The sequence below is a fragment of the Strix uralensis genome, chromosome 4 (genome assembly GCF_047716275.1).
Source record: "Strix uralensis isolate ZFMK-TIS-50842 chromosome 4, bStrUra1, whole genome shotgun sequence".
NCBI lineage: Eukaryota > Metazoa > Chordata > Aves > Strigiformes > Strigidae > Strix > Strix uralensis.
The window spans coordinates 106,564,951-106,585,270 of record NC_133975.1 but is presented as its reverse complement, the minus strand read 5'-3'; the positions used below and the strand labels follow the sequence as shown (position 1 = coordinate 106,585,270).

The window sequence follows — 20,320 nt, the reverse complement described above, 5'->3', positions numbered from 1 at the left end:
TGAGGGGAGGGACTTAAATTCTACAATATACAGGGAGCAGATGTCAGTTAATACTGTGTATCAGTTTGCCGCTGTCAGCAGTATTCATAGTTCCTTTAACATGGATTTTTAATTATTGAAGATAATTAGAACCAGAGGGAGTCCTGTATGTACCAAGCAGATGCTGATAGTCTTGGCAAAGCATTCCACATTAAATATATAAATAGGTGAGCTAATATATTTGTCAAGATACCATACCAGAAATAAGCTTGTTCATTCTATGTAATTAACATTTCTATTAAAAGCACTGAATAGAGCTGTGTAATTTTCACTGGTTTCTGCAACTGTTTATTAAAACCAATATGACTACTTGGGAAATAGTAATGTTCGTTTTACTAAAAATAATTGTTTCAGTAACTTACTGGCTATAGTTGAATTGCTTAGCAGTGCTTATGATTTCTATAGTAAGGCTGCTGTTAAATAGTATGAAGAATGAGAAAAGCCACAGTGTTTAAGAACACTCTTTAAAATGCTTCATTTTTATTAAAAAAGCCCTCAATAGGTGTGTGTTTATAGATAAAGAACAATAATTTGTAATGTAGCCTCAGACTTCACCTAATAGCAGTGTCCACAATTATTCAGGTGGTGAAAATTTCTAACCAAGAATGTAGTTTACAGAGACAGGAGCTTGAGAGATGATGCCAGACATTTCATTGACCGTTTTACAATGATGGTGGTGATGGTATCAGAGACATTGACAATCTCATGCTAAAGCTCATCTTAAGTTATTTATAGCTATCCCAAATGCCTTATCGTGAGGGTGGTCTGAAGGGCTTGTATAGTACTTCTGGTCTGAACCTGAAGTGCATTCTTGTTGTTAACTCTGGTAATGTTGTTTGTACTATGGCAACGCAAAATACTTGGTATTCTCAAAGCAGTCTAGGAAGGCTCATCAGCCAAGTCACGCTGATCGAAGTACCTAATGGAGAGAAGTGGAAAACAGTAAGAAACCTCTAATGCAACATAACTCCTTACTTTGCTCTGAGTTGTTAGACCCCTTGCTTTCTAGCTCTTCTCTCAGTGTTTCTATCACTAATTATGGCTTTGCAGTTCAGGGGGCTCCTCTGAGGAAACCAATAAGCTTGCTTAGGTTTATCTTAAGTCCTGTTAGCCAGTTATATTTGCTACACAGGCCCAGGGTACTTTAATTGACTTCCACTTTAAAAGAATCTAGGTTAGCACAAGAGTAATCACACAATTTTTTCTGGACATACTTTACTGTTTTAGGTATGTAAGTTGCATTACCTGCTAACTAAGCAGATTATCAAGTTCAGAGCTGATATTTGTTCTTCATTCCTATTCTCCTGAAAGAAAAATAAATTATTTACCTGTGTCAAATAGAAAAGCTGTTACATGCCATGTTATATGCTTGTAATCTTCCCTTCATTCTTGAGCAAACTTAGGATGTGCAAAATTACTTACCAAGACTTCAAGAACTGAAAAATCATCCTCTTAATAATGTGCCAAGTTCAGCAAGTCCTTTGCACAATGCTATATTAAATCTTACCTCTAGTACTCTGACTTCTGAGCATCGTCTTGCCAGCTGTCGAATAAGGGAGTGAGCTTCAGGTAGCAAAGGTTTTTCAAGGCATGCCAAAAGTGCATAAAGCCATCTACCCTGTGTGGAATCAAATAAGAAAGTTTTAATTATGAGCATTTCCTTGAAGTTTTATGCCATTCTTGTTACACAGAGCAGGCCTGGAGTGTAGGTCTCAAAGCAAAATTGCATTTAAGAGCTACTGCTCTTAATTTGGCTCTGAAAGCCAAATCTGACACTATAAATAATAGAATTTTGTGCCTCTAGATAAGCTACTTGTGAGCAGTACTCCTGGACTTCCTGGTATTTTTTGGAATACTGGCCAACATATAAATTAATACAGCTTACACTAATGAAGTCTGAGGGAAGGATTATTTTAGTAATATCTAAAGATTATTACTTAGCTATTAATTTTTAACTTCACCACCTGTGGGAAAACATTCCTGAAGAGTGAATGTATCAAGTCAGATCTTTGTGGAATTGATGCGGGTAGAGCAGATATAAGGTTTGCACCACTGTGAAAAACACATCCTTTGCATTTTACTTCACTGAATTCTACTGCATTCTTACAAACAGAACTTCTGCCACCAGTCTAACTTCTTAATTTAATCCCAGAGTCTTGTGGCTTTCATTATGGGAATAAACTAAAAGTCAATGTGCACATTCTCTGCAGCATGTTGGTTAAAAAGAAGACGGTCCTACAGAAAAGGACAGAACATGAAAGGCCTTTAAGTGACTCAAAAACTCAAGTGAAACTGTGTTTAGTATTATGGAAGTAATTTTTCATTACTCTTTTGCTTTGTGGTACTGAATGAGATGAGATGCATCCACCAAGGTCTTTACACAGCTAGTCAGTCTAGTTGTGGCCAAATTCCATGCTCATGTACCCTGTCAATCAGAATTTCTGACTAGGTTTGATTTGTCACCACACTAATGCAGCTAAGCTTTCTGGTTGTGCTGCATGTGGAAAGATTAAACGTGTCTTTGCCCCCAGACTGTCGTACATCTCCAAACTAAAACGGAGGTGTTGGTAAATACAGGGTGCAGCACCCTGACAGCTTAAACTGGTCAGAACCAAAGCTGCTGCAGTCTGACCGTCCTCTCCACAGGGCTGATACTCATCCAACCCTGTGGTTTAAGTTAGTGTGGGGGTGATAAAAAGGGGCGTGAGTTTTGGCAGTACTTGATAGATCTGTATCTGTTATGTTTTGTAATTAGCCTTTCAAAAAGTTCTGTGAATACTCATTTTAGTATCTAATCAATAAAGTTTTGAAAATAACTGAATGAAACATGCACCTAGAGAACTCTTTAGAAACTACACATTTCATAGAGAACTATGAACAATTTATCCCTTGTTTACTGTGTTCATGTCCAAGTAGTTAGAATAAATAAAAAATTACCAGTTCTGGAGTAAATTTTTTCTCTCCAAACCAGCTTACCAGGTATTCTAAGACACTGGTTACTGTTGCCTTCAAAAAAAGGAACAGAAAGAGACAATACAATACCTGCAATGTTTTGTTTTGCTGTCCTTCTACCCGAAGGACTGTATTACATAAAAAGCAATGTGATTTTTTTAAAAGAATACACATTATGTATTTCTACTCCACTGATACTATATGGCATTTATCCAGGTTGAAGTTATATATAAGGGTAAAATAAGTGTTAAAGCACCAGTTCCTGGAAAGAACTTTATGGAAAATTCTGTAATTTTCTGTGTTAACAAAAAGTTATTGATAAGTAGCTACGGAGTAGGAAAGAGGCATCATATTACTGGTTGTTTCTGTATAAAGGTGACTAGTAGGAAACATAGTAGTAAAGAAAAGGGAAGTGTGATTTTTCTAGCCTTGCAGTGTAGGTAAGCATTAACAATGAAGTTGAAGGGCTGCACTTAAAACACTAAATGAGAAATCTTGAAACGCTGTCAGGCACCTAACGGGACATTCAGCAAAAATTCAAACGTTAAATGTTCTATAGAGAAATTACAAGGACAAAATACTCTTAAAACTAGTCATGATAAATGTTCACTAGTAAAGCTGAAAGTGAGCTAATGATTATGTGTTTTCGTTTTAGTGTACAATGAATAGCAGTTGTAGTAAACAATTGCCTACTCTAGCAGAGAAAAACAGGTAAGACTTCTGCTACAGATAGAATATGAGGAATAATGATTTATGCCATCTCACTATATGATTCTAAGAGGTAGGCTTACCTGATTCATTCTGCTTACAATACTTAGCAAAGGGGGAAAGCCCACCTGAAAAAAAATAAAGTTGGAAAATGCAGACATCATAAACGCTTTTGTTCTAATTTAGAGTGTACTAACATTAATGTGATGCTCAGATGTGTAGTGATTTGAAAGTCTGTTCTGAGCTTTGAAGTGTATTAAGAAAAAAATCTACAAGCAAGTTCAAGATAAGGTCCAGTCAAATTTGGTATCGAGGAACCTTGCTTTTACTGTTACTTGTTAGTTTTGTTTTTTCAAAATGATGCAGCAAAGTGCATGTTTGCAGGATAGCATGTATGAGCAGAGGAACCACATACTACCCACCATTCAACAAAACACTAAAGCAGACTATGCAGAAAGCTTTGTGTTCAGTTCAGCAAGCAAGAAAGTAGTGCAGTTATAGCTGATAACAGATGAAAGAACTTTTTGACTGAAGGGATAGACTTGTTCTCTGCTTCAGTCAGTTTCCATTTAAAAGGGAAGAGAAATTGGAATTCCTGGGCTCACCAGAGATCCCACTTTCTATTAGCACAGAGTAGGATTGTTTGTGGCAGTTATTCTTGAAAATAGCAGCTGAAAATGAGATAGAAGTCCTATACTCACCTTTATGTAATCAATTCCTAGATTTTCATTATCAGATAGTGCATCTGTTTCTGAGTATACTCTTTCACCCAGGCAGAACTTCTTCCAGCCTTCTTCATCCTCTGATTTTGGCTGAAGTAAATAAATGAAAATTGTGAAATATTGCTGTCTTGAAGACACTGCAGAAAAGACTTGATAATATTCACAAGTTGTTGCATTAAGCTGTAAAGCAAGATTAACCAGATTTAATGATTGGAAAAAAAGCCCCACAGCACTGTTACGAATTTTACTCACCATAGTAACATTACTGTCCAAATGCTGTGACCGCCAGTGATTTCTGTGCTTGTTCAGACTCTGAATAATTAAAACAAAGCCAAATCACAGTTTAACTTTGCAGTTATTTTATCCTAGCCATAATTGTTCTTAATTGTTCTTAAAATGTACAAAAAGTGTATTTTATGATGTTCTATAAATCAGTAGAGGCATAACTGGCTAAGTATTTCCCATGCCTCTTAGTATAAACCTAAGTAAGTTGCTCATAGTGGGTTTTTGGAAGTAACGTTAAAGCTGAAGGCATTTTAGTCTACTACATAATGTTAAGTGGAGGTACTAAGCTTTAATAATCTTCTAGACTTTTCTTGGTTTAAGAAGCTTAAGAAAATTTTACTTAGTCCAAAAGCACACATAAAGCCAATATCCTGTTTCCAACAGTGGTCTGTATCTGTATCAGATGTCAACAGAACTGTGAGAAAGAAGGCAAGTGTGCTTTCCTAGTATACTACTTATACTGGAAGGGAAGAAGGGATGCTGTATAAGACAAATTGGCCTGCTTGACAATTTCCTGTACAGAGGTGTAAACTTTTTGTAACAGAAAACATTTTTCTCCCCAATTCAATTGTTATTGTAGCAATAAAAATGACCACTAAATATGCTAGAAGTAACAGTAGCTGATGCATAGTGTTTGAACAAGTGACTTCCGATGCTCTTTTTTCCCTTAAATATTTTTTAGGATATTCTCGTACATGTATTCTCGTGTTAGTTCTGGCACAGATGAGAGGACAATTGATTTTTTTATAAAAGAAATACCCATACAGTGAATATGCCTTTAGATGTCAGTTTCCTTAGTTCTACTAAAACCTTAGATTATACCTAATATACAGTATGCAATGTGACACCTTGCAGAAATAGGGGCTAGCTCAGTTAATGTTTGCAGTGTATAGATGCAATAGTACAGATCTCCACCTTCACTGGTTTACCTCCCTGAAAAAATAGGGTAGATGAGCTCATGCAAAGTTCAGGGCTCCAGCAGCTTCAGGGCAGTAGGGTATACTTCAGTTACCTGAGGTATTCCTACAGTGCAGTATCAATGCACTGTAAACATGCCTTCCGCAGTACTCATGTCATAAACGATCTCTACCTACATCTGTATTATGTTTTGCATTTCACCCTGTTTAACTGTGGATAGAGAGAGAGACTGCTCAGTTCTCCATTTTTGCTCTGTTATTTAAGAGCAGGGTGCAAATGCACTAGGAAAGATTTAAGTCTGTGCTAACACTAACATCACAGGGATTTTTGTCCTCCCTCAGCTACTCTGTCTCATTTAAATACCAACATATTTTTGCTGAAGTTGAATGAGAAATTGTTTTTAAAACATGATTCTCTCAAGAGTTTTATCAGAGGTTTAAAAGCCACACAGTATATACTCAATTCTTCTTCAAGAACTTAAAACATTTGCCTACTCCTTACCATAAAGTCATAACATTTCTACACTACATATAAGGTGGTGCCCCATAAAGCACACGCGTGTTCTATCTAGAATAGTGCAAGTCCCCTCACACACACCATTTTGTACCTGACGAACAGCTGAGAAATGGGCCACTTGCTGCTGCTGCCACTTGAGGGTTGGAGAATATCCTTCAGGAGCAGGCTGACATCCAGAAATCTAAGAAAACACTGGCAATAATTATAATGTAAAGAAAGCTTTATAAGAAGAATCGTTATGAACAAGAGAATCAGTATGTGTCAGGTAAAGAATATCCTTTAAATTGTCATTTAAGAAAGGTAATTTCATGACCACATCCAAGACTGACTTAACAGTTGGTTTAGACAAAATTTCTTCTGCTTGACTCTTCTCACATGCAAATAAGAACAAAACCTAAGTATTCAGAATACATTGCCAAAGAATTATTTAAGGTCATCTTTTTAGCAGTTCTTAATTTCCCCATTTATAAAAAGCAGGATGTTGTTTCCTTATCTTGGACAGATGCCATGAGTCTTAGGCATTCTACTTGCCGAGATAGGTTGATGACAGAAGACCACAAAAATATCTTTTAGGAAATTAATTCTGACAGTTTAGTAGACAAAGCCTCTTTAAAGATTAGCATTAAAAAGTTACTTTAAAAAAAAAAAAAAAAGACAACCCCATCTACAAATATTTAAGAATGCCACTACAAAGAGAGGAGACCAAGGAAGAGAATGGTCACAGAAGCCACATGGTCGTATGTCAGTACGAGAAACCTTCCTTGAGAATCTAGAAGTGAAATTTCAGATTACAAAGTTTTCACTAGAAAAAGGCAAATTTGTTCTCTTGAACTGTTTGAAAGTAGATTAAAAACCAAGCTGGCAGAGCAATGTGACAACAGAAAAATCTGCTTGGGCAGTTAGGAAAAATTCCGATGAAATATTCCAACAAAAAGGAAAGAAGTGGTGCTAGAATTTAATCTAAACTTTAGTAAAGCTGCACTTACTACCCTGACCCTTGATATATATTTAAACCTAAATATGGAGATACTTTTCTTCTAAAGTTTATGCAGGTTTTACAATTAAATGTAAAATTTAATGCAACATTTGATTCCCTCAGTCAGTAAAAGTCTGCTGTGTATCAAATAGTATGGATATTATCAATTTAAATCAGTTAGACTGCTGTTAGCCAGCAGTTGAACAGGTGTTTCTTCAAACCCAAACATTTAATTCTGTAGATGCTGTTAAAATCCAGCAGTGCTATTTAGTTATGCCAACTGCTCCCCCAAATTAGTACATTAATTATATTAATGTACTTATATTAAGATCTTTCCCCTTTTTTTTTTTTTTTCTCAGAAGGAAACATGTAAAAGCTCTCGAACTTACTGAAATGTTTACTGTCTGCTTCTTTCTCAATTTTTTGGGGTCTATTTGTGCCACAACCACATCTGGGCATCGAGCTGCTTCAATCCTACAAAATAAAATCAAGCGGCTACATTTTTTCTTTTTCACAGGAGGTGGTTATATGCCTTATATGCCGGATGTCTCTGAAATACTGCACCTACGTAAATCTTCAGGTAGGTAAAACAGTACACCGGCAATTCTTACGGAAGGTTTGACTTGAGAGTTACAGATCAGGTGTTCTCAGTTTCTAGGTGGCCGCTGCGGCCTCCTCGAAGCTTGCTTACATCCCAACTTGCCAGAAGTGCGGCAACGCTTCCCGTAGCGAGACCTCGGGAGGCCACCGCTGCCGGTGCGGAGAGCCGGGAACCGGGCCTCCATCGTTCTGTGGAAAGCCGAGCAGCCCCGGCCCCCAGAGCTGCGGGCCGCTGGGGAGGAGCGAGCCGGCCGCGGCACGCGCCGCCAAGCGCAGCGGGCCTCACGCAGCCCTGAGGAGGCGGCGGCCTCGCAGGAAGCGGACGGGAACCCACCGCAGCGGGAGCGCTGCGGCAGAGCTCCTCTGGCTGCGGCGGGCGGGTGAACGGGAGCGCGGCGCAGCCCAACGGGCAGCACCGGCCCGCGGGAGGGAGCTCGGCCCTTCCGCCCCGCCACTCACTGGACGCGCTTCAGATACTCCTGCGGCGTCCTGGGAGGCACCGTGGGGTCGAAGTCCTCGGCCAGATCGCAGTCATCCACGGGCAGCAGCCGCGGCATCAGGTCCTCCGCGCCGGGCTCCATCCCCGGCGGCGGAGGCCGCCTCACCGGGCGCCGCTGGGCCCGGGCTGCCGCCACGCAGGCGCGCTGGGAGGCTCTCGCGAGAGCGGTGGGGACCCTCACGGCGGCCCTGGGCCGCGCCGGTGGCGGCGGGCGCCGTGGCGTTACAGGCAGCTCGGGGCCTCCGCTCTCCTCTCGGTCCTTGCGGCCTGGCCTGAAGTGGTACCGCGGCGGCGCTGGGGGCTGCGCAGCCGGAAACGCCGGGCCCTGAGCGGCGGCCTGCGCTGGAGGCTTCAGCTGCCCTGGAAACCCAGGGAGGGGAATAAGAGGAGATCTGGTCAGAGCCCTGCAGAAAGGGGTTGTGCCAATTTACTGCCCATCAAACTAGGCCTGTTTCTGTGGTGAATTGGTGTAAACTTTTAATAACCATTTTTATTATGCCCTGTGCCAGTATTCTAATATACCATAGTTTTGGCAGGTGGCTCTTTAAAACTCATCCATTAGTATTTTTTATTCCACCTGTGGACATCCAGTAACAATAACACTTGGCCCTTCCTTTAAATGCTTTGAGATCTGTGGTTAAAATAAGTTACATAAAAGTTGCTATAAATGCAAACAGCGTTCTCATTCTGGAAGGGTCAGTGCCTGAGGTTTTTATTTTGTTGCTGTATGGGTTTAGCTAAATACTACTGTGTGGGAATATGCACATACCAAATCAAAAGCAAGGTAGCGTTAGCACAAAGGGGGGCCGCTTCTCAGTTAAGAAAAAGTGGAAGGATAACGCTGTAATGGTTATTACAGAATGTAATTATTATTACAGTAATGTATGTTACAGAATTCCTGTTATGCAAAATGTAAATCTGTATATTATTTTTCCTGTTAGTTCTGCTGCATGCAAAGTCAGTTCAGTGCTACCTGCAGTCCATCTAGTAGATAAGAGTAGCTCTAAATATTTCTGACATAAGTTCAAAAAAAGCAGTACTTTTTTTCTTCTCAAGGCTGTATTTTAGCAGTTCTGAACAAACATCTACCCCAACTCCTCCTCTCCACTGGCTTTTGTTTGTTTTAAGGTGTTTCCAAAACCACCTACGTGTAACAAGGAGTTTTAATTCTGAAACCCGGATCTAACATCCTAGTTGAGTATGCAACAATTGCAGTCACCACTAGAAATAAAACCTGCTTAGTGAAAACTATAGAGATATCTCTGAAAAGGCTGACCCGTGGTCAAGACAAAAACTTTGGTGAGTCCAGCTGTAAAAAATTATCTTTTAATACTTTGGTAATATTCAGAACTTATTTTTCTGTTTGTCGGGAAGTCAAGAACTATGAACAGAAAGAGAATCCACAGATACAAATATAATTTAAATATACTTTCTATCTCTAGATTACTTTTTCTGGAACTTTCCATAGATACTTTTAAAATGAAGTAACATATTTTTAATTATTACACATAGTCTTCCACGAATAATAAAATTGTTCCTAACAAGTTTTACCAACAATGTTGATGCAGTGGCTAACGAATATGACTCAATGGAGGAAAAGGAAAAAGAAACTGGAAATGAATATTCTTTCTCCTCAACTGCCTAGGCATTATGGAAGAGTACTTTTCCAAAGGAAGGGTGAGTTGCCATCAGTGGATATGCACTGCTGACTTAAAAAAAATAATCTACCACATAAAGTAAAAATTCTGCATTAAGAAAACTGAAATGCTTTCACTGTGCATTCTAATACTGGGAGAAATAAAGTATTTTCTTAGAATGAGTATACACCATGTTACTGTTATACACTATTATACACTATTATCTGTTATACACTATTTTCTGTTCTATTTTTTTGCTTCTCCTTGCTTTTCTCTGTGGTTTCCACCATTGTAACAGCTGCAAGACATTTATTGAAGTTTTAGGGCATTGGATTGAGTCACTATGTAGTGAAATTTAATTGTGCTAATGACTGATTAAAAATACTTTATCTTTTATTTGTAGTGAACTTTCAGAACAGTGTACTTTCTGTTCTTCCTTCTTCACTTTTAAATGTCTTTAAGTGTTAGTTACCTTTTTCTCTTGTTGTCTATAGAATTCATCCCGCAGTTCTGACTTTGGGACTTGCGTCTTTCCAGTGAACTTTCTGAAAATGTTTTGGAGTATTTGAGTACTTTGAAATTATAACACTGAATTGCTTTCTGTGCATCTGTTTGAAGTTCGCCTTAGTGTGGGTTTTTGGTTTTGGTTTTCATTTTTTTTTTTTTTTTTTTACAAACTGAGGAGTTTACATGTCCTTGGCAAGCTCCTCCTTAATACTCCCACAACTGGCAGGAGATTTGTGGACGTGGAAATTTAAAATCCCTCCCTCTAAGTTTTGCTCTTGTTTACTTGTTTGTGTTTTTAGACTGAAGAGGACTAGTGAACAATACTGGAGATAGTAGTGGCATAGCAATTCTATCATACTGCATTTGACATATTAAGAAGAGAGGATAAGGATGTTTTAGTCATTTATATTTGGTTGGCGGTCATAGCATGTTTTCAAGGTTGCAGTGAAGGGGGACGTGGTAGTCAGCAGAATGTTTTCCAGTCCTCCCCCATGTCCGGATTGGTTGCACTGAGATCTCAGCAAAGACTGAATTTACTGTTCTGGCCTTTTGTGGCAGGCACCAGTATGAAGTGCCCTGAAACCTAAGCGTCACTGTAACGTGGGTTTGGGTGAAAAAAAGATAGCCACGCTAACAAAAAACCTGAACAACACTGCTGTTATGGTTATGTGAAAGTTATTGTGCAGATAGTGAACAAATGTATTATATTTCTAAATATTTATAAATATGAGATAACATATTGTCTCAGGCTAGAACCCACCAGGAATATAATTTCAATGTATTTTTTTCCCAGGCAGTCCAAAGAAACATGTAAACGATCTCCCAGATGAAAAAGTTGTCCTAAGTACCCATGGTGGCCGGCGGGCCGCAAGCCCGGTGGATTCCAGGGCTGCCCCGGTCCCGAGGGTCCCCCTGAAGCGGCCCCCGCGAGCACCGGGCAAAGCAGGAGCAGAGCGACACAGCCACGGGCGGGGCGAGGACGGCGACGGCTCCGGTAACTGCGGCACCGGCGCAGCCCACGGGTGGAGAAGGCGAAACTCCGGCCCGTGGCCGGGATGGCTCCTTTCCCGAACGGTGTGAGGAGCGCGATTGAGGCAAACGATCTTTAGAAGGACTCTGAAAGCCGAACTGGGAAGGAAACACACACGCGAGCGGGAGCCCTCAGGGCAGCGAGGCGAAGGTCAGCGGGCTGCGATGACTGAGGCCGGGCGCCTCCGCTCAGCTCCGCTCGCCGGGGAGGGCCGCGGGGCACGCGTGGGCTGGCCCGGCGGGAGCGGGTCCCCCTGCGGGGGGGCGGCGGGGGAGCCGCGGAGCTCAGCCCGCCCCGTCCCGTCCCGTCCCGCCGCTCTCTGCCCCTTGACGTGGCGCGGACTCTCCCATCAGCCATGTTGACTGCGTCGGCAGCGCCGGGGCGGCTGCGTACGAGCGGGGGAGAGCGAGAGAGGCGGCGGCGGCCGGGACGCGGGGTGAGCGGGCAGGGCCGGGGCCGAGGGGGGCAGCGGAGGGCGTGGGGAGCCGCCGGCGGAGCGAGCTGGGGGGTGCCACGGCGAGGAGAGTCCTGTGGCGGTAGCCCCACGCTTGCGTGGGTGTGGGGGGTACCTCGGGCCGTGGAGCCCCCGCCCGGCTGTTTGGGCCAGGAGGGAACGTGGTTTGGAGCCCCCCGCCGCCCCTCACGGGGCTTGGGGCACTCACGCCGCCCTCCGGGGCGGGGGTGGGGGAGGATCCCCGGGCGGCCTGAAGCTGCTCTCGGGACCCCCGGGCGGCCCTGAGGGGCCGGAGATATCGCCGGCGGCTGGTCAGCGCTGCCCGCGGCCTCTCGGGCCCCGGACCCTTCCCGTGAGGCGGGGGGCGCCCAACCTGGGTGCCGCGGTGGAGCCCGGCTGGGGCGGTGCGAGCAGCCGCCGAGAGCCCCGTCCTCAGCCGGGGCTGCCGGCGCTCGGTTAGGGCCGGCGGGGTAGGGCCTTGGCGCGGCCGCCGCTGTCCCGGCTGTGAAGCGCGGCTCACGGCGGCAGCGGCTGCGGCTCTTCGGTACCCGCACTGTGCCGCTGCCGGGGGCTCTGCCAGGCCGGGTGCCTTGCCAGATCGGTAAAGCCACACAAAAATGGTGTTTAGGCAGGCCCTGCTGCATCTGAATATGTGTTTTTTAATTTAGGTTGGTTATTACATACACTGGTTGTTTTTTTAAAAAAACAAGTCCTCAGTGAATAAAACTGGGAGAGCAGGTTTGGAGGAGGCAGTGTTTGAGCAGTGAAAATGAAATTCTTATGGTGTCAGTTTGACAACTTGCAGTTGCTTTAGCTAAGTACTAAGTTATTCTCGTGTACTTGAGTTCCTCATTGGAGCTGAAATAGATTTGTATCTGGAATCTGATTTTGGCATAAAAATATTAATTTTTATTGGCTTGTTATACATCTAATTTACCGGACTATTAATGCATAATAAACCAAAAGAGTAGGTTTGTTGTAAGAAAAGTGCACAGTGAACTGTAGTAGTTTAGTGATATTTAAATACATAGTCATATGAGGGACTCTGATCTCTCTATCCTGGAACTCTTAAAATGCTGTAGAGAAATGTTTTGATTTTGTTACAACTGCTTCCAAGGATTAGTGGATATTATTTTGGTGATCTTCTGTATTGGGACACATTTGTGTGTGGTGTGTAAATGTTTCAAGGTGATGAGATGAAGGAGGAGCTTTCAGAACATCTATTTTGAAGAAACTATTGTTACTGTTTGCAGTTGCTTATAGAAGCATTTCAAAATAATGTCATTTCAAAGTAATGTATTTCAAAACTGTTTAGTCAGCTATAGGATTGCTAACTGTACTCTTGTATCTAGTCAGAGTGATTACATAAATACTATTATTTACCTGAGAATCAAACCTTCGTAGTCAGGTGTAGTCAGCCTGTGACTCTTTATGTAGTTCTGTTGTGGCTTCTTTGTGTGACACAGAGCGAGGTTCCCAAGGTGCAGGGATCCGAGGTACACACAGCCTCAGCAGCAGGAGGGAGGAAGCGAGCCAGGAAGGACTGCTGGTCTTATCTGGAAGTCCTATTCTGCAGCAAAGCTAAAGCAGTGGCACCCCAATGTGGGAGCTCTTGCTGTTCAGCTGTTCTGAAAATCACTTCTCTGTGATTTTCTGAGGTGGACAATATATATTTTGTGGCATTCAGGTGTATGAAGTTTGTTATGTAGTCTGTAGGTCAGGAGGGTTTGCTGTTCTGGTCTAATGTAATACATCTCCACACCTATCCCAGAAAATGTGCCTGGGTAGCTATAACAATGCTATCGAAACTGAATGTAATTTGTCAGACCACGAATTTCACATTTGATGTATGATGAAATATGTAAGCATTATTGGCTCTTGGAAATGAAGAAGAGGGTGGAAGAAAAGACAGAGGAAAATTTAATTATTAGCAGGTTCTGCCTTCTGAATAGGAAATGCATACATTACTAGAAAGTAACAGTATTTAACTCAATAAATCCAACAAATCTTTTATATATACGTGCACTTTATTAGTCACTGCACATTGGTGTTTGTACATTGGCCTCTGCAGAGCAGTAACTGAGTGGTAAAAATAATGTCTGTGTAAAACCATTTCAAGTGTAGCTGGAATAAAATGTGAAGGAAAGACTAAGGTCCGGTACAGAAAGTTGGGAGTTGATGTTGCAGTGTATGGAGTTGGTGGACTTTGTAGCAGATGTCTATGGAATGGCTGAAAGGGTTTTTAAGTTGCATTTTTTTCTGTCTTCTCAGGAGATAATTTTAAAAGGAGAGATCATTCAGTTTGTGGTTATAACAGATTGTTGCCTCATGCAGACTGTTGTATCGATACCCCATTTTTCAGGGATAATATTCCTTAACCTTTTTTATAGAAGACCAATGGATTTTGATGTATTAGGAGAGAAATTTCTTAAATTCTAGGTCCTTTTCAGATACCAGGCTCTTCTTTCCTCTCTTAGCTGAATTATATTCTGTCTCTGATCTCTCTGTACTAATTATGATTTCCAGATATTCTCTCCCCTTACGTTTGCTCATTTTTGTTCCCTGCCTGATGACCCTGCTGAGCCTGACGGCCTTGCAGCGACTTGAGTAAAAGTGATGGTGGAAGTGCTCTTTTGCACAAAGTGCAATATGGCTCCTCGTGTTGCAATTGCCATGACACGTAGGTCTGCTTCTAATAGCAGTAAGATAAGATGTCCATTAAAATGTGGGCAGACTAATTATCATAGTATTTCTATTACTGTATGGAGATGAGGGATAGTGATTGCACCTGTGGAAACCTTTAAGAGAAGGGTACTCGGTAGAGTTAAGTTTGCCTGTCAGGCTGTGTTTTTGTAGGAACAATTTTGAGACTGCTTTTTGTAGCTTTCACCACATGCTGACAGTTGATTATTTCCTAATGATTTTAACTGTGAAATGTGGTGTTTTATGGATGTTGTTAATCTGTTTTGTTAAAAGTCAGCATTAGAATGAAACTAAATTAAGTTAAATTATAATTTAAAAAACTTGAAAAGTTTTAAACTGTCATACAAACTAAAGGTGCAGTGTCATTATAATTTTAGAGAGATAAGTCTTTAGAAATGGAGAGTTTTCCAGGAGTCTTCCATAGATATGTAATTGCCAGGTGAAGAGGGTTGTCTGTGTATTTGTGAGAATTCCTGATTGAAATCTCATTTCAGGGGAATTCCTGCATGTCTAAAGGTGTTCATTAACTTAGTGCAGTCTAAAATGAGACCTAGGAGTATTTTCCCAGGCTACCTCTTAGGTGGTTCATTTAGACTTTTACAGTAGATTCTTAATGATTAGGCCTGTATAACTTACATATTATAAAATGTACTGGAAAGCATACAGCAGGTATTCAGGGACTGTAGACATAGCTGAGTGGTGGGGTTTTTTTTTGGAGGGGTGCATGGGGTGGGGGGATGCTTCTTGCTGGCTTTCCCAGTTGTTCACAGGCTCCTGTTGAGGTTTTCAGATGTGTCTGTGTTCCCCAGTGCTCCAGCTTCTGAGTAACTGTAGCTGAAAATTTTGAAAGCTTTAGGTCCGTGCCCAAATGGTGAATTTGAGTTCAAACAATTATTGAAAGGTTCATCTTGTTACATAATGTAGTGGAATATGATACATGTACTTCTTAAAAAGTTGTTTTCTAGCATTGCTGTAGGAATGTACTCTTGTGGGATATAGTGTTGTTATTCCTTCATATTTGCATACAGGCTACACGATGAGTTACTGAAAATGGTTAATTATGGTTGCAAAATTCTTGACACAGCAGAAGACAAAACAATTACACTTAGAAATACTTTTTGCTATTTGATTCTTAAAAAATCAGAGAATTAAACAGTTTTGCAAGAATGAATGATTCTTGAATAATGAACATAATGAATAATTAAATGCATTATTGAAAGGCCTTAAAGCAGGGTGTATTTTTTTTGTGTAAGCAAGTCTTTTTCTATGGTGTGTTAGTGTGCTGCATGTTGTCTACTCAGACCAGCCTAGAATTATTGATTTAGTTATGACATTTATTATCTGAGTTTGTGGTTTGAGTCAAGAAGCGATCTGAAGATGGACTATTTTAACCCTACATATTTAACTTGCACCATGTCAAATATTTGTTATTTTGAAGAGGTTGCTGCATCCTAGGAGTCTTAAATTTCTTTCTGTTTCACCTTGTAATTATCTGCATTGTTTTTAGGATTTTAGAAGCACTACTCAGTGTTTATTGATTGTAACTCAGTTACAGTATTTGAATGTGTGACTGTCATTAAGTACATTCAGTATTTTGTGATTAAAAATGCTTGCACTTCAACATTCTGCTAATGGTTCTCTCTTTATTGTAGAGATAAGCAGAGAAGTTGACCATGACAACCTTCCTGGAATTTATCCAGCAGAATGAGGACAGAGATGGAGTTAGATTCAGCTGGAACGTTTGGCCTTCAAGTCGTCTTGAAGCCACAAGAATGGTCGTCCCGGTGGCTGCCCTCTTCACGCCACTGAAAGAACGGCCAGACTTGCCTCCTATTCAGTATGAGCCAGTTTTGTGCAGTAGGACCACGTGTCGAGCTGTTCTGAATCCTTTATGGTAAATCTAATGCATATGTTATGCCAATATTTTTCCTTACAAACCATCTTTAGAATAATGCCAGTTAAACTATGCGGAATATCTGGTGAAACTATGCAAAATATCTGGTGTGTGTAAGTTCAGGTATTCCTTACATGAGTATACAGCTCAGACTTCTAGATTTTAGAAGTTTCTGCACATAGGTTTGAATATGTAACATATATACTTAAAACATAGCTTTCATTTAACTAGTATTTTCAACATAATTTAATTAACAACTAGGGTAAAAAGTTACTATGCTATGTCTTTTTAACTGTTGGGCCCAGATGTAGTTTAATTTCCAAGTAAAATAAACTATATTACTGACCTTAGTTCATTTATAGACCAAAGCAGGTTAGCTGGTTTAGTTGACCAAATCAGAAGCTGAAAGATGTGATAGGTAGGTAGGTAGGTAGATAGATAGATACCTACATACATCAGAAGTAGGCATGAGAGAGGGTGAAAGCTGTTAAGCAAAAGGGTGATATTGGCAGAAGCACAAATGGACTAGTCATGGATAAGTTTAGGTTGGAAGTATAGGAAGTGTTCCATGTCATTCCAGTCACAGAAGAATGGAAAAGAAACAGAGCAGTTTCTAAGGTGGAGTTTGATGTGCATGGGAAAGGTACTGAGTGATAGTGAGAGATTAGACATGATATAAAAGATATGTAGAACTCACTCAATTTTATGAATGACTTGTCCCTGCTTGGGAGAAAAGACAGTTTCAAAGTAGATGTAAAATTGTGTTTTGGTATTAAACGGACACAGCGACTGATTATACTGAAAGTCAGACTTAGTGGAAGCTAACTTTTTCATAAGCATTATCTTTTTTTGAGGGCTGGAAGAAAAATAATGGAAAGACAAAGCCTTACAGTAGACTGTGTACATTTTTCCTGTCTCATGTATGGAAGTCATGACTGGCTTTTTATTTTTTTTTACAAGGTGTGACTAGAGACTCAATTTGGGGGGACCTTTTGAAGCCTTTGTGGCGTGGTGTATTGGGCTAGATAATCTGCAGCCCCTGAAATTAGTATAGAACATTTGCTCTCAATAGAACTGTGTTGTGTTTACAGCGTGCTGGGATTTATGCGAAGATTTAATGATATTTTAAAAAGACTTTTGCCCTTGTAGACAGGAGAAGATACGATAGCAAGAAATGTACATTGAAAACATGTCAAGTTTACTTTCCTTTAAGATGTGAGTAGGACTTTGTAAGACATCTGTATGGCATTTTTTATTTTAACTATCTGAATACTAATAAAAATGTAGATAATAGGAGGTAGCCTCATAGTTGAAAAAAATGTTACTTTCACTAGAGAGATGGCTGTTAAGTTGGTACCTGCTTTTTTAGGGCATAATGTATATTCAGGATAGTCCCAGACTCTGACGGCTAATAGGCATAGGCTAAGAAAGGATAAAAATGCAAAGGTAGGGGGAGTTAAAATGATTTGCCTAAAACCATGCAGAGAGTCTCTGATAAAGGTGCTGGGTCTTATTTGCTGCTTTTCCTTAGACCATTATTCCTCTCTGAAGACAATAATTTGCCTGATATGTCTGTATAAGCCTACACTTATTTTGAATTTGTAATGTAAGTATTTAGGAGGTAGTATGTTAGGAGGAGGCTTTTAATTTTTCAAAAACACATTGACTTTGAAAAATTTATTCTAGGGTCAGTGGAGAAAAAATAATTGTTCATGCTATATAAACTTTTCTTATTGTATTTTTATAGCCAAGTGGATTATCGAGCAAAACTCTGGGCTTGCAACTTTTGTTATCAGAGAAATCAGGTAAGAAAATGAAACATTCAGGATACAGAAAATCTTTTTTATAAGGTATAAGTGAAAATCCTCCTTTTTCAAGTTGTAGTTGCGAACTGAAATTGACAGCAAGAGCATGAGTGTGCAACTATATCTTCAGAGATTGCATTGAGATTTTTTTCATGACAGCAGTAGTGAACATCTGTTGCAGAGGAAAGTAGTCCATATGTATGTTTTTGTTTTTGTAGAAGTTGTAATCTTTTGTTTATACTTAATTTCTGTGTTTTTATTTGCAGTTTCCTCCTACCTATGCTGGCATATCTGAAATGAATCAGCCAGCTGAACTTTTGCCTCAGTTCTCCAGCATTGAATATGTAGTCCAGGTAAAATCATTAAATAAAATGTTTAACATATATAACCTTTCAATATACAAAAATAATGAATTTCAATTTTATTTCTTTACTGTGTTTTCATGGCGGTGAGTCTGTATGTGCTTGTTAGTAGATTGAACATATATGTCATCAATTAGAAATGGGAAACATAATTTTTTTTATAAGAACACAAGGATGGCTAATAAGACTGGGTTAAAAAAAGAAAAAAGAGAGGCCTCTTCTAAAGGCAATATTTCTGTTAGGTCTGTTTCTTTACCAGGAGTTTAATTTCTGTTTGTGCCGGGAGTCTGCTTACTCCTGTTGCTTGCTCAAACGATTTCAATTCAGATTTGTCTGACTGTTGATTCATCTGTCATTAATCATTTGAATTCAAGTTTGTAATTGAATGAGTTAGGTCTAGGGCTAGCTGGTTTAGAGAAAACAACTAATACATATTCAATTCAGGTGTTTGAATTGTAATACTAATCCTTTTTTAGGATAGAAGTTACTTGAATAGAAATAAAAAATGGATCTACAACCCAAAATTGCAAACATTTGCAATTGCAAATTTTGTAATCTCTAAATTCCATTTTTGAGGATTATAATTTGTAAGATTTCAGTGAGGCATTCAGAATATTAAAAGAGGAATGAAGACTGAACGTAATCTCTACTTTTTGCCAACTCTTGTAATGCAAATTAAAGGGAATATTTGCTCATAGTACAGCAAAATTAGTTTAGAAGGAATGAAAAGGATTGATGATCTCTAGAGTAAAATTATGAGGTGAAATGCCACAGAATGCTAGCAGGTTGGAATATTTTATAAGTGTGAATAGCTTTATGACTATTATGTTCACTTGGAGCAATTAGAGCTCATTATATATTCAAAGATTTATATAATCGACACATGTTTCAAAACTGTCATGACATCCTGAAAGGATTTTTTTTTAATTCTGTAGTAAGCATTTAATTTTTGTGCAGAGTTCATTATGGTAGGGGTTTCATTCTCCTTGAGTCCCAGATACTGATTACTACTTGAGAGGGAGGTAAGTTAGATGGAACATTGACATTATTGCTATGATTAAAACTCTTACAAAATGTACTTCATTTGTTTGTTTTTGATCCTGTAAATATTGCAGGATTTGTTTTCTATGTGATTATATTTGTGTTTCTTAAAGCGTGGTCCTCAGATGCCTTTGATATTTCTTTATGTTGTGGACACATGCATGGAAGATGAAGACTTGCAAGCTCTGAAGGAATCCATGCAAATGTCGCTTAGTCTCCTGCCACCAACTGCATTAGTAGGTCTCATTACCTTTGGCCGAATGGTGCAAGTTCATGAACTTGGCTGTGAGGGAATTTCCAAAAGTTATGTCTTCAGAGGAACAAAGGACCTATCTGCAAAACAGCTTCAGGTAATGCACAAAAGCAAACAAAAAGAAGTCATCAAGGTGATGATGGTGAGCTTCACATAGTAAACAAATTTTGTAATAAAATCTTATGTATTTGACTACAGGAAATGCTGGGGCTTACAAAAGTAGCTATTTCACAAGTCGGTCGGGGTCCTCAAGTGCAGCAACCACCACCTTCTAACAGGTAGTGTGCTTAAAACATCAAAAAAACATGCCTTGACTACACTGATTACTGAAAAACTTATGTTTTGTGACAATGAAAACAATCAACTGATAGCTGAACCTTTGATCAGGCACAAATTTACTAGGAGACTAATGGTTATAG

The 20,320-nt window shown here is 40.0% G+C and overlaps 2 protein-coding genes across 3 annotated transcripts in view; one reads left to right on the top strand and one right to left on the bottom strand.

The window, feature by feature from the left end:
- Window positions 1-489: 489 nt before the first annotated feature.
- Window positions 490-8,447, bottom strand: GEMIN2 (gem nuclear organelle associated protein 2). Its single transcript, XM_074868341.1, has 10 exons — window positions 8,176-8,447; window positions 7,506-7,590; window positions 6,232-6,321; window positions 4,674-4,733; window positions 4,401-4,511; window positions 3,783-3,827; window positions 2,977-3,045; window positions 1,547-1,657; window positions 1,285-1,343; window positions 490-958 (listed from the first exon to the last, which is right to left on the bottom strand). Exons 1-10 carry the CDS (start codon window positions 8,295-8,297, stop codon window positions 919-921), a joined length of 792 nt encoding a protein of 263 aa, XP_074724442.1. The 5' UTR covers window positions 8,298-8,447; the 3' UTR covers window positions 490-918.
- Window positions 8,448-8,595: 148 nt separating this feature from the next.
- SEC23A (SEC23 homolog A, COPII coat complex component) overlaps window positions 8,596-20,320 on the top strand; it is a 33,138-nt gene continuing 21,413 nt past the window's right edge. The window contains exons 1-8 of one of the 2 annotated variants that reach the window (XM_074868338.1): window positions 8,596-9,514; window positions 9,784-9,892; window positions 11,153-11,539; window positions 16,199-16,440; window positions 18,188-18,245; window positions 18,512-18,598; window positions 19,762-19,998; window positions 20,100-20,179. In XM_074868338.1, coding sequence (XP_074724439.1) covers window positions 16,220-16,440; window positions 18,188-18,245; window positions 18,512-18,598; window positions 19,762-19,998; window positions 20,100-20,179 — 683 coding nt within the window. In that variant the 5' untranslated portion in view covers window positions 8,596-9,514; window positions 9,784-9,892; window positions 11,153-11,539; window positions 16,199-16,219. Of the gene's footprint in view, window positions 9,515-9,783; window positions 9,893-11,152; window positions 11,540-11,602; window positions 11,826-16,198; window positions 16,441-18,187; window positions 18,246-18,511; window positions 18,599-19,761; window positions 19,999-20,099; window positions 20,180-20,320 lie in introns of those variants that run through there. The other variant, XM_074868339.1, reaches the window with a different exon arrangement.

Bases quoted from the DNA above. Each gene is read 5' to 3' on its own strand.
- GEMIN2 (XM_074868341.1), bottom strand. From the start codon at position 8,297: ATGGAGCCCGGCGCGGAGGACCTGATGCCGCGGCTGCTGCCCGTGGAT. The intron at 7,591-8,175 runs GTGAGTGGCGGG...TTTATTTTGTAG, and splicing joins GAGTATCTGAAGCGCGTCCA to GATTGAAGCAGCTCGATGCC. The intron at 1,344-1,546 runs GTAAGATTTAAT...TTTTTCTTTCAG, and splicing joins CAGAAGTCAGAGTACTAGAG to GAGAATAGGAATGAAGAACA.